Raw genomic sequence first — 12352 nt, forward strand, 5'->3', positions numbered from 1 at the left:
CTCTATCTTCTAGTCACACCGGGTCAGATCCTAGGGGAACAGGCATCTTTAGGACCAGGCCTCCCACTAAGCTGATGCTCAGTCAGAAAATGTCCTAATATAATAATTTCTCTCAATCACCAATTTCTGCCACATAATATTTTAATCCAATTAAAAAAGAATATGTTGGGCAGACCAGCCAATAGGCGATGCCCTCCACCCTCGGGAAGCCACAGCTCTCTCCCACAATACCTCATGTCTCCAAACTTCTTGCTGATGGCTGTCCCCACATTGCTGAACGCAGCAGTTGCCTTCTGCCCTGCATGACTCAGGGTCTCGTGTGTCTTCTTGTAGCTAGAATTAAAACGGAACAACAGTTTGTATATCATGATCACCCATAAAACAGTCGTCATCTTTTTCTCCTGACTTTGAAAATGGCCTTTCCTAAACAGATTTAGAAAGAAGATGAACCACAGAAGTGACTGTTTTCTAGTCATTGTTTGGGAACGATGGGTTGGCTGCCACTCATCAGAGGGAAAGTCAGAGCGCTAAATTTGAGTTCAGGAAGAACACATGTACACAAGTGTAGGTCTGCATGTACAGATCTTTAATCACAGAGTGGAAATATTCTGAGAGTAAACAGCCATTCTTAAAGAAGTATATGAAGTCTATACAGAGACATTGGTCAATAAAAGCCTTAGCCATCAGAGATTGCACAGAAATTTTAAAACACATATTTCAAAGGGCAATTGAATCTTTTACTGTTACTGTGGGTAGAATTAACCCTAACAAGGCAAAATATGACTAGTATTTAACTTACTTTTTTAATACTTGTATCTGAGAATAAGAAAGGCACATCATTTCAGGCAACAGTGGCTTTTTCAAAAACAGTTTTAGTAATTTAGTACTTCACAGATCCACCTATTCATGTGGTCTAGATCCCCACTAGACTGTCTCTGTGTCCCCAGTGTCTGGAGAGACTCAGTAAATACTGGATAAATGAATGGATTGATGATCAGAAGGTGCTCCTCGGTGGCCCTGACCCAGGAGTCATGGCAGTAAGAACAGAGAGGAGTGGGGTGGGTCACTGAAACACAGGGAAGAGACTTGACAGGAGGTGGTAAGTGACAAATAGAACAAGATGAAAAGATCAGCCTGGGGTTTTGAGCATAGTGCCAGGAAGAACACTGTACCCATAAGTCTGAGAAACTTCTAAGTTATTCAAGTAGGAAACAAAAGACACCTAACTTGAGGGAATTAAAAGAAATCAACAAAATGTTTTGTACATCACTTCACAATATATGTCATTATGCTACACACTTTAAACTTACACAGTGTGGTATGTCAATTACATCCCAATGAAATTGGAAACAAAAATGTTTTGTATAGATTTTTAAAAAACTAATTCTTACATGCACATAACATCTTCTTCCAATATGTGCTAGTCCCAAGCAAATCCCCCCAAAGCTGCCTGTATGGTCTGGAATTATTTGCATTACTTGCATTATTTGGTACCTCTGAGCAGACTTTACATTGCACGAAAACAGTTGTGCGGGAACGCCCCTTACCCTCCATCCTCTCCATGTCTCACAAGTCTTGCAGTCCTAATTGCACTATTAGGAAATGCTTTAAAGAAAATGCTTTAAAGAAAGAAAATGCTTTAAAGATGCCCCTTGGTCTTCTTCAGGAAATTACTTTATTAACATGGTATTCTATTACCATCTTTTTTTGCAGGAAGAAATACGTTTGCAACCTTACAGCACTGCATGATATTTATTTACACAATGCCTTTTTTTTTCAGGAAGTATAAATATCCTGTTATCCAGACCAGTGATTTTTGACTGGTGTGTGGCAAGAATTTTTGAAACATGCAATACCTGGCTATTTAGTCAGGGGCACTGACCTCTTTCCCGTAGACTGTCAAATAAAAAAATGACAATAGCCAACACAACGATAGCTACCTAGTGTGAATAAATCAAAATTATACCTATTTCTCGTCATATTGGCAAAAATATATATTTTTTGGTGTGCCAGAGAATTTTAGTAATTAGTTTATGTGTGCCATGGGAAGCAAGAGATTGAAAAAAGCTGATTTAGATCATAAAGTCAAGACAAGTTATTCATTTTTCAAACAGATGTTTCCTAGTGAATGTGGAAAGACCAAGGAAAATAAGGGTCGAAGAAGAATCTGGCGAGTAGGAGGGAATCTGTACCCGGAGAGAGCCGTGTGAGTAGGAGGGGGAAGGGGGACCCCAGATAGCTCTGGGGCGGAGCAGCAAATGAGATGGGAGAAGATGGAAGAAAGGAGTAGCTTTTGGGATGTCTCCCTATGTTGTTTGCTGTGAAGGTACAAAAAATACCAGCTTATTCCAAGTATAATTTTATTTTTACACTTTACTAAATAACTTGGGGAAAAAATTTTATGATTACATAAAACCATGGAATTTCAGGCAGTTAAGATATGAAATAAAATATTAACATCTAACTTGTGATGTTAGTGATAAGGCAGCTAAAATAGAACTAAATGTTAATGATCAGAAATGGAAACATTAGTCATTATTACAAAGTTTTCTTGAAGCGTGATCTTGAAATGACATTGCCAAGAATTCTTCAGAAGAAACATGCACCAAATAGGTTCCCAAAGCAGTGTCCTGAACACTTGGATTAACTGGGCTTAGAAATGGTCTTTAAAAGGAGGGATGGAATAAGAAGAAGAAAGAACTCACGGACATGGAGAGCAGTGTGGGAACTGTGGGGCGGAGGAGAGTGGGGAGGTGGGTGGAAGGGGCCCTGTTTTGTAGATTCCACACACAAATGATATACCATGCAGTATCCGTGTTTCTCTCTGACTTATCTCACTCAGCACAATGCCTTCAAGGTTTATCCACATTGTCAAAAATGGCAGGATGTCTTTCTCATGGCTGAATAATATTCCATTGCTTGTATGTACCACACTTTCTTTAAGGAATGAACAGCATTTAATGGCCAGCTCAGGTTAGCTGTTTGGCCAGCACACCGACAAGGGGGTCTCCAGTGTGTGGGGTGGGGTTCCCTGCAGGTCAAGTGAGAGGTATCCTACTGACTTTTTGTGTAGATTCCTCTTGTCACATCTTCCTAATTTGAAAGTCAGTGTTATAAAATATAATCAAAAGGGGAAAGCTTGTCTTCTTCTAAAATGCTTTGCCGTTTCTGCACAAAAATGGAATGTACATACATGGAAGATAAAGATTCAGCAATCTCTTTGCAAGAAGGTATTTTATAGCACAAGTATATTTTGTATTATGGAATTTAAGAGAAAGAGGGCATTACTCTAATGATTGCATCTGCATCAGTTCACCAAAAATACAAAAATACTGAGGAATATTTTTCCAAAGCTTCTCTAAAAGTATTATTAAAACATAAATGTGCATTTTGAATCTAGAAAACAGAAACTGTTTCCTGCCTTGCACAATAAGATGAAAGTCGCAAGGTAGGAAGAATGAACAACTGTGAGAGACTGGCTAAGTGCACTTTCAAAATTAGGTCTTTGATCTTTACTAGCACTTCTGAACTCAGTGGTGTGCCAACAGACTCCCTTAAAAAATAATAATCACTACTGACCACAATGGCCTGGAAGCCTTAGAAGCACAAAATCAAAGTCATAAGGTAGACTTTAATTTTTAAGCACTGTGCATTTTTTTAAATGCTGAATGTAAGGGTTTTATTTCTATTTATAAAGGTTAAGTTGTTAACTTTCCAAAAGACGGCATCGTTTGAATTCCATTCCAAAACCTCCCTTCTGTAGACCTCCCATTTGGCTTGCAGTACAACTCAGAGGAGTTTATCAGTAGGAGAATCTCATGGGTTAGCAAAGGCTGGACACTTATTAAAAATGAAGCATCATCAGATTAAATGGTTCGCAGCAATGCTGCATCTCCGAGTCCCTACTCCTTCTGCCTACAGAGAGATTCAACATCTTCTTCAGTGGTTTTCCCACAGCTCGACCCTGAAGCCACACACATCCCACGTACCTCCTTGAAGCCTAAAGACAACATAAAAAAGGAGCAGAGATCATTAAAAACAAAAGGATGGGGAAATATTTTGTGTCCGTTCTTAGATTCTCTCAAATCAAGGCATGTGAAAAACTATGGCCAAAAAAACCCCCCAGCAACAGCGAACCCTGGACACCAGTGATCTCTGGGGACCTGCTGTTGTGCGGCTATCTTTCCAGAAAGGAGGTACTTTCAGTGTGCTGGGTAGTTATTCCTACTCATCCATCCTACCTGAATCTGAATCCTACTGGAAGGATTCAAACTGACTACGACTGTAAGACAAATCAACAAAAGACTAAAATATGGTAAGATCTTTCATTATCATACCACCATTTTTTATTATAAATCAGACTAAATAGGTCATGATTACCTAATCAGTATGAAAAGGATTGCCTCTAGAAATCACAGGCAATTCTCTGACAGCTGAAATTCTTCTCAGTGCTTTAAAATCTACTTCTACCCAACCTAATCCCACTCCAATTCCCTCCCACCAACATTTTCATTGTATGAGGTGCAGAGCTTGTCCTGGAATGGGTACCCTGGACACTAACAGCAGGAATTGAATTAATTAATGAAGAAAATAGATTTGTTATACCCCGACCCCAACATGTGATTGAGAATTTATCCCTTCTTTCAGCAGCCAAGAAAAAAGTGTGGGAGGAAAAGTATGTTGTTGATAGGTGAAAACCTCCCTCTTCAGAAAGAGATTCTTTTCTACAAAGGAAAGTTCATGTCATCTCTGAAGATTAGTGAATCCACACTTGCCTGTATTTACTGGCAAGTGTGTATTAAATAATCTCTGAGGACATCTCACCAGGTCTTACAGCTTTCAAGACATCAATTCGTTTGTAGATGACTCCTGAATGTCCACCTCTGTCCTTTACTTTTCCTCTGAGTTGTCCTCTCAGTTGATAAGCGTGTTTGTCTACTGGGCATTTCAGACTTCACACAGCCAAAACAGTTCTTGGGTTACCCCACCAGATCTGCCTCAGTCTTTCCTAGAACAGTGAACGTGCCTAGAAAGTGGCAGACGTGGTCCTCATGGTGCATGAATATTAACTCATTGAATCCTCACTTCCTATGAAACAAGGACTAATCTGATCTCTTCCCACAGATGCAGGGAGATCGAGATTTCAACCCAAGACACTGGAGTCCATAGCCCATGGGCTTAACCACAGTGCTATACTCCTATTGCAGTAAACAGTGCCCATGCTCAGCCAGTAGCCCAAGTCAAAGACCTGAGTCAGAGTTGATACTCCTGTTTCCCTCATCCTCCACCTCCCAACCACTGGGAAGCGCCATTGGCCTCACCTCCAAATCCTGTCCCCTACCTGTCTGTGACTCTCCCTCACCACAATCACCACCTTGAAAGCTGCAGTAGTTCCACAAACAATGTTCCCATTTCCACTCTTGCCTCTCCACTCTTTCTGAAAGATGAATCAGAACAGGTCCCTTCCTGCTTCAAACTCTCCAATAGGATCTGAGCCCTTGGAAGAAAAACTGCACTTGACCCCACAGTCTGGGAGGCCCCAGAAACTCTGACCTCCTCTCTTCTCACTGCACTCCAGACACAGCACTTTCTTTGGCTCTTGAAACCACTAAAGCTAGTTCTGGTCTCTGGGTCTTTGCAGAAACTTTTGCTTTTGCCTGAAAGCTCTTACACAGGTGATCACAAGAGGCTTTTCCTCATCATTCAGGTCTCAGCCCACAGTGACCTCCCAGGGTAGGATTTCCCTGACTGGGAGCCAATCACAGCAGCGTCACCCTCTAGAACATCACCCTATGCTATTTACAACATAGCACTTCCAGGCACTATATTTCCTTATCTGTTTCCCTTTCAACACATAAGGAGAGTAGGAACTTTGCCCGTCTTCTTGAAGCCTATATCCTGTGGGTTTAGATGAGTCTCTGGGTAATAATGCCTGAGAGTAGATCCTCATCAAAGTTGTTGGATAAATGAATTGTCACGGCCCCTTTAATGGCTTTTTATGGCCTGTGGATAAAAACTAACTATTAACAGGTGCCGCAAGGCCACTTCTCCCGGCCCCCTCCGCAACACCAAATAACTAGACAACTTTTCCTTGCAAGGAGCCCCCTCTCCTGTGGGCCTTCACAGGGCTTGGCCTCCCCGAGGAGGCTTCAGAATTCCGACTCATCTTCAGAGTTCTGCTGAGACATCTCTTGCTCAGGAAGCCTTCCCTGGAAGCCCAGCAAGGTTCAACCTCCTGCTTTGCAACCCGACAATACCCCGTCCTTCACTCTTAACTTTTACCTGGTAGTTTGCAATAACCTATAAGATAAACAAAACAAAAACAAAACTGTGTTTTCCTGACTAGACTATAACTCTATGCCCCAGAGAACAAATCTATTCTATTCATTCAACAACAAAAAACCTTGATACTAAGTAGGTAGCTGACTATGAAACCAATTTGTTTTTCAAACACGGGAAAAATACAAACTACATATTCTCTCCTGTGTGAAGAGGCTAAAAACCTTCCTAGAACTTGCCTGCTCTAATTCCAGGTACCAGGAGGACTATGAATCTCTCCCCTCCCTGCCCTATGGCCCACCCTGCCCCATCACACCTGGAGCAAACCTGAGGCACCCTCTGCCCATCTCCCTGCTCCCTCCTTCCCTCCCTTCAGCAACAGGACAGCCAGAATTCTGGGCCCTCCATCAGGTCAGCTTATCCTAGCAGTGTGGTTAGGGAGGCCAAGCAGAAAGAGCCAGCTTGGCTCTCACACCGAGAAGGACGTTCAGGTCAGTGTGACATGAAGCCTCCAGACCTGGACTAAATACAGAGGTGGCCAGACCCAAGGAATTAGAGATTGTCCCACCTCACACTGTTAGGGCCATTAATTGGTGCAGGCCACCAATGTATAAAGACGTAGACCAAACTACTGACAAATCAGCTCATTTAATTTATTGCCTAAAATCCCGCTATGTTTTTCAGGAGACCGTTCATAAGGTGTTGTGATATGTATTTGAATTTATAAATATCAGTGCGTGGTGTCTTATCCGCTTCTAAAATTTTCCTCATCATGTTTGGGAAGGTCAGTTATTAGCCTTTGCAGATAAACTGCTGGGCTCCCAGCTCCATGCTACTCTGGGCTGTGCCCCCACCCTGTCTAGATGAGCCCTCGGAAACACAAGCACAAAGGCCTATAGGTTGGCTCTGCTGTTAGAGTAGGAGAGACTATCCTCCTTTCAGGTGGAAACTTAAGGAGCCACAGTGGGGAAACAGCAAACTCCTTTTAGAGGCAGCTCCTCAAACAAAGTCCACCTTAATACGGGAACAAAAGGTCACAAACTTCAGTTCTCAGGAGGCAGGCAAAGTGAGCCCCCAGCAAAACAGATAATTGCTATCCATCATTGGTACCTCTTCCTACTACCACGCCTCTCCATGTCCGCTTACAATTTTTTGAGAAAACATAAAGAAAAAAAATACATATTAAACAAATTCTTGAAAACATATAATAGAGAGAAATAAGTCTTAACCATACAACTCCCTAGAGACAGTCTGAGTGAAAACGGAATTTTCATGAACAAAGTTTAATGTCATGAAGCTACTTTATAGAGTGTGCTCACATGCAACATATTTAATGATTATCATTTTCCCCCACTTTTAGAAAAAGTTCTTTTTTCTAGCCACAGGACCAAGTCAGCCTTGGAGAAAAAAAAAATACAGAAGAATGAAGAGACAGCAAGTGAGCAATAATTTGTTAATATTCTGCTACTATACTTACGCAGTGGTGGTCTGCATGTCGTGCCAGCTTTTGCTGAAGTTCTGTTTTAATTCATTCATCAGGTTCATGCCCAGTTTTTGTTTTATCTCAACCAGATGCCTTTCTTTCGCCGATAAAACTTGTCGTAATGTTGTAATTTCATCCTCTAGCTACAAGTAGGAAGGAGAATGGTGGGAAAGATGTCAGACCAGCTGAAACACACCCTGCAAGGCTCTCTGTGCTGAGGCAGCCTTTGTGCCCGCCCCGGGCTATCACGGACATCCTGTAGCACAGGTAGTTCAATAGTGAGAAATGGATTTTTCAGTTTCAATGATTATAAAAGCAATCACCACTACTTGTGAGACATTCATTTGTACAGCCAAATACAAACAAGAAAATGAAGTCACCTGTAACATACTGGAAAATAGCCATTGCTTACTTTTTTGGTTTCTAACCTTCCAAACATTCATGTAGACACCTTGATTTTTTAAAAAATATTTTATTTATTTTCAGAGAGAGGGGAAGGGAAGGAGAGAGGGAGAGAAATATCAATGCGTGGTTGCCTCTCATGTGTCCCCCACTGGGAACTGGCCTGCAACCCAGGCATGTGCCCTGACTGGGAATAGAACCATGATCATTTGGTTCGCAGGCCCGCGCTCAATCTACTGAGCTACACCAGCCAGGGTTTAGACACCTTGATTTTGCCAAGCTCATATGTTAGGCAGGGTGGAACAGGGAGAAGAGAATGTGTATAAGGGAGAGATTTGTGCTGCTTTTTCTTTTTAACAATTTTATTGACACATAACAGGCTGTATGCATTTAAAGTGTGCAAAATGTAGGCTGTGACACAGGTAGACTCCTGTGAAGTCATCACACTCCAGATAGTGAACGTATCAATTCATCACCTTCAAATTTCTTTAGGTCCTGTCATTCCTCCCTCCTCCTCCTACCCCTAAGCAGCCACTGGTCTCTCTTTCACTAGCATTTACTTTGCATTTTCTACAATTTTATTTAAATTGAGTCACGCAGTATATAATTATGCTTGCCTGGCTTTTTTCACTCAACCTAATTTCTTCACATTGTTTGAGGTCCATCCATGACACTGCATTATCAATGGTTCTTCCCTTTTTATGGCAAAATAGTATTCTATTGATTGACTTGCTACCATTTTTTTAATCCACTCACTTACTGCAGCACATTTAGGTTTGGCTAATGCAAATAGAGCTGCTTTGACGATTCATGAATGAGGCTTTGTATGGACACGTTTCCTCTTTCAGCATTCTGGGTATGTCTGTGACAGTGTTCCTGCATGAGATTAACATTTGAATTGGCAAAATGGGTTGAGCAGATGGCCCTCTCAATGCTGGTGAGCCTCACCCAATCAGCTGAAGCCCTAAATAGAACTAAAAAAGGGGACCCTTCCTCACTTCTTTCTGCCTGACTGCATTTGAGCTGAGACATTGTGGCATTTTTTCCTGCCCTTGTGTTCAAACTGTAACATCAGCTCTTCCTGGGCCTTGAGCCTGTTGTCCTTTGGAATGGAGCGGTGCCACTGGTTTCCCCGAGTCTCCAGCTTGCTGACTGTAGATCTTGGAACCTGTTGGCCTCCATCCTCACAGCGGCCGATTCCCCGTAATAAATCCACTTCCATTTGCTTAACGTCTTAGTGCTTCTCTTTCTCTGGAGAACCCTGACTAATACAGAAGAATGTTACTCTAAGACATTGTCAGATATAAACATTAGCTTAATAGAGGAAGAAGAGAGATTTTGAGGAAGGAACGGACGGAGTCTGTAAGTCCGGGAGACTCGACTTACAGACTTGAGGGCACTGTGTGTTCTTCCCAGGGAGCCACACAGCCAAGGAAGAGAGAAGCGCTGAGTGGGGGTTACAAAGGGCGCCTGAAAGCAGGTGCTGCCTACCTCAAAGTGCCGCCTGCATGTTCCTACTCCTATTAATGCCCATTTTTCTGGAGTCATTTTATCAAGGGGACATTGGCAGTTTTCGATTGTTACACAACACGGACTTACAGTACTAATGCCAACACTTCACCTTTTCAAAAGCCAAGTCACATTATGGAATACAAAGCATGAAATAAAGCTTAGTGAAATGAAAGTGGGAGCAAGATGTTTGAAGCACAGAAACATTGAACAAGCTTATTGGCAAATGGAGACAGAGGAAAAAACCCAGAGATGGGTGTGCGAAGTCCTCAGAGATGTCAGGAACAGCTGGTAATAAGATGAATGAGAACAAATGTCTGACACAAAATAATGCCTTTAATGGGAAGTTTATAAAAAGCATAATCTACTTCTGGCATTTACATATATGAATATTCATTGAAGCTATAGAATAATTCAAGTTAATCATACATCCGAGGGCACATCTGCTATGCACAAACCACTGCACCAGATCAGAGGTGGTGACACTGGCCTCACACTGAAGGAACTTTTAAAAACACACGTATTCTATGGCTACAATCACAAACTAAAGACTTAATGGTGTTCACAACAGATTCCTCTTTTAGAATGCAGACTTGGTCTGAGATGTAGACAAATTTGGGGCGTTATGGGCTTGTTCTATGCCTCCCACCAGAGCAGGTCTTCCTATCACCAGCACTTGGTGAGCAGTGTGCTGGTGGTGTGGGTGAATGAAACGAGGAGTTTCCCAAAGACAACAGGCATCCTCGTAGGAACATAAACAAAAGACAGCGAGGACAGAGCAGCAGGGCAGGCGCCAGCAGGGCCAGAAGGCAGCAGGAGAACCTCGGGAAGCCAGGGAGAGGAGCGCACTAAGAGGAGACAGGCACACCCCACGACCCCTGTTAAGCAAAGCAATCAGAGATAAGAAGTCCTTGTACCCACAGTTCTGGGGTTAGATCATGGCCGTAACTGCCTGGCTGACTCAAAGGCAGTCTAATAGGCAGGCTTGCGAGGTGTTCTGTTACCCTCTTGGCTAACAGACCCAGTAGGATCTTCCGTCGGACACAGAGAGGGGTTGCTTGAGACCAGGGGCCCCAGAAGGAATCTCTGGAGAGTGGAAGCAGAGAAGTCGAGCATTTCAAAGGTGTCTCAGTTCCTCATCGGGCCAGTAGTGGGACTATGGGGGTGGTTCTCTGTGTGTCCTCGTCATAATGAAATCCTAGCCCCTGAGTGCATGTGTGTTTGGAAAGAACCTGATTGTGTGTGTGCGCATGCACATGAGTGCTCACCAGTACTTGTAGAAGGGCCCTGAAAAAAGACTTAAGGAAAGAATGAGCAAAGCAGAGGTGGCCTGAGAGGGAAGGAGAAGACATGAAATGAGAAGAGGGAAAACAACAGATATTCTTCTTTTGCTTTTCACTGGGCGGTGGTGACCTACAGCTGTGCCCATGGGAGTCACAGCACTAGCTGGGCAAGATGCAATAATGCTTCCCCATCCCTGAGGAATCCACAGATAAGAGACAGCAAGCATGGAGGCTAACATTCTGAGGAATGAAAACTCGAATCTTGGGAACTTGAACAAGTAACAGGAGTCCGCTGTTATTTTCAGAAGCCAGTCTCAAAAAGTGTGAGGAACGAGATGCACTGGAAGCTTATTAATGTGGCCACGTAAGACAGTAATTTCTGAGAACACTGCTGGTTATTTATATTCATGGCGTCTCCAGTTAGAACCCAGACTTACTTTCTTTTGATTATAAAAACAATACATGCTCCCTACTGAGCACTTAGAAAATATGGAATGCACAAAAATACACTGATATATGTATGCATATATGCATAACCCAGTAATCCCAGAACCCAGAAAAATCAAGTCATTTTATAAAAGCTGGTCTGTTACAGAGGTTGTACCTGAACTTAAACTTGGACTATTATGTGAAGGAGGTAAATTTTAGCACAGAATCAGTTTATCTACACTGATCTACAGAATAAAACTTTTGGACAGCACAACTGACATGAACAGGTCATGAACCAGAATCGCAGGCTTTAAGAAAATGGGGACCTGGCACGGTCTCAGATAAGGCTGGCTTCGTTCAGTGCGCTTTGGAATGAGCGGCCAGACTGAGGTAAACTGAGTAGTTCTGGGTCAGTGGCCACAGACAAAGCCAGCTAAAGGAGCAGGCTATTTGATTTGAGGTATTGTGCTTAGTCAATTAATTTCTGCTGTACCAGAGGAACAAGCTGCTCTTTCATTTTGTAATGAAATTATTGTAGGGTGTGTCTTCTGAAAGCCCCTGAAAAATCTTCAATATGAATATGTGCAATCACAAACACACACAATCGGAACATTAGAACTTGAGCAGTCTAGATTGGACAAAGGGTGAGGGTAAGGTGGATCTCAGAGCTCTCTCCCCAGCCTGCAGAAGAGGCCAGAGCCAGAAGGGGACAAAGCCTTTCTTCCAGTTGGACCAGGAGCTTCCTGCCCTCTGATCCAGGGATTCAGACTGGGGAGGGGATGTTGGCTTCATCCTTCCTGCCCTGATGCCTATTCTACTTGGGAAACTCCCTGTGTCAGGCTCTTTCTTCCTGTAACATAGCCAACCACTCCTTAGCAAAGAGTATAAATAAGAGTTTTGCAAACAAAAGGCTTGAACAAAGACTTGTATTCACAATGAGCCAGGCATTCACCTCGCCTCTAAGTCC

The 12352-nt window shown here is 42.7% G+C and overlaps 1 protein-coding gene across 7 annotated transcripts in view; it reads right to left on the reverse strand.

Annotated features, from left to right (window-relative positions):
* The window catches only part of TPD52L1 (TPD52 like 1), a 68942-nt gene that overhangs the window by 11642 nt on the left and 44948 nt on the right, over positions 1-12352 (reverse strand). For all 7 annotated transcript variants that reach the window (XM_037045825.1, XM_037045824.1, XM_037045823.1 and 4 more), the window contains exons 3-4: positions 7757-7905; positions 232-333 (exon numbers count right to left, since the gene is read on the reverse strand). In XM_037045825.1, coding sequence (XP_036901720.1) covers positions 232-333; positions 7757-7905 — 251 coding nt within the window. The remainder of the gene's footprint in view (positions 1-231; positions 334-7756; positions 7906-12352) is intronic.

The sequence above is a fragment of the Sturnira hondurensis genome, unplaced genomic scaffold, assembly GCF_014824575.4.
Source record: "Sturnira hondurensis isolate 20B ecotype Veracruz unplaced genomic scaffold, ASM1482457v3 Scaffold0004474, whole genome shotgun sequence".
Classification (NCBI taxonomy): domain Eukaryota; kingdom Metazoa; phylum Chordata; class Mammalia; order Chiroptera; family Phyllostomidae; genus Sturnira; species Sturnira hondurensis.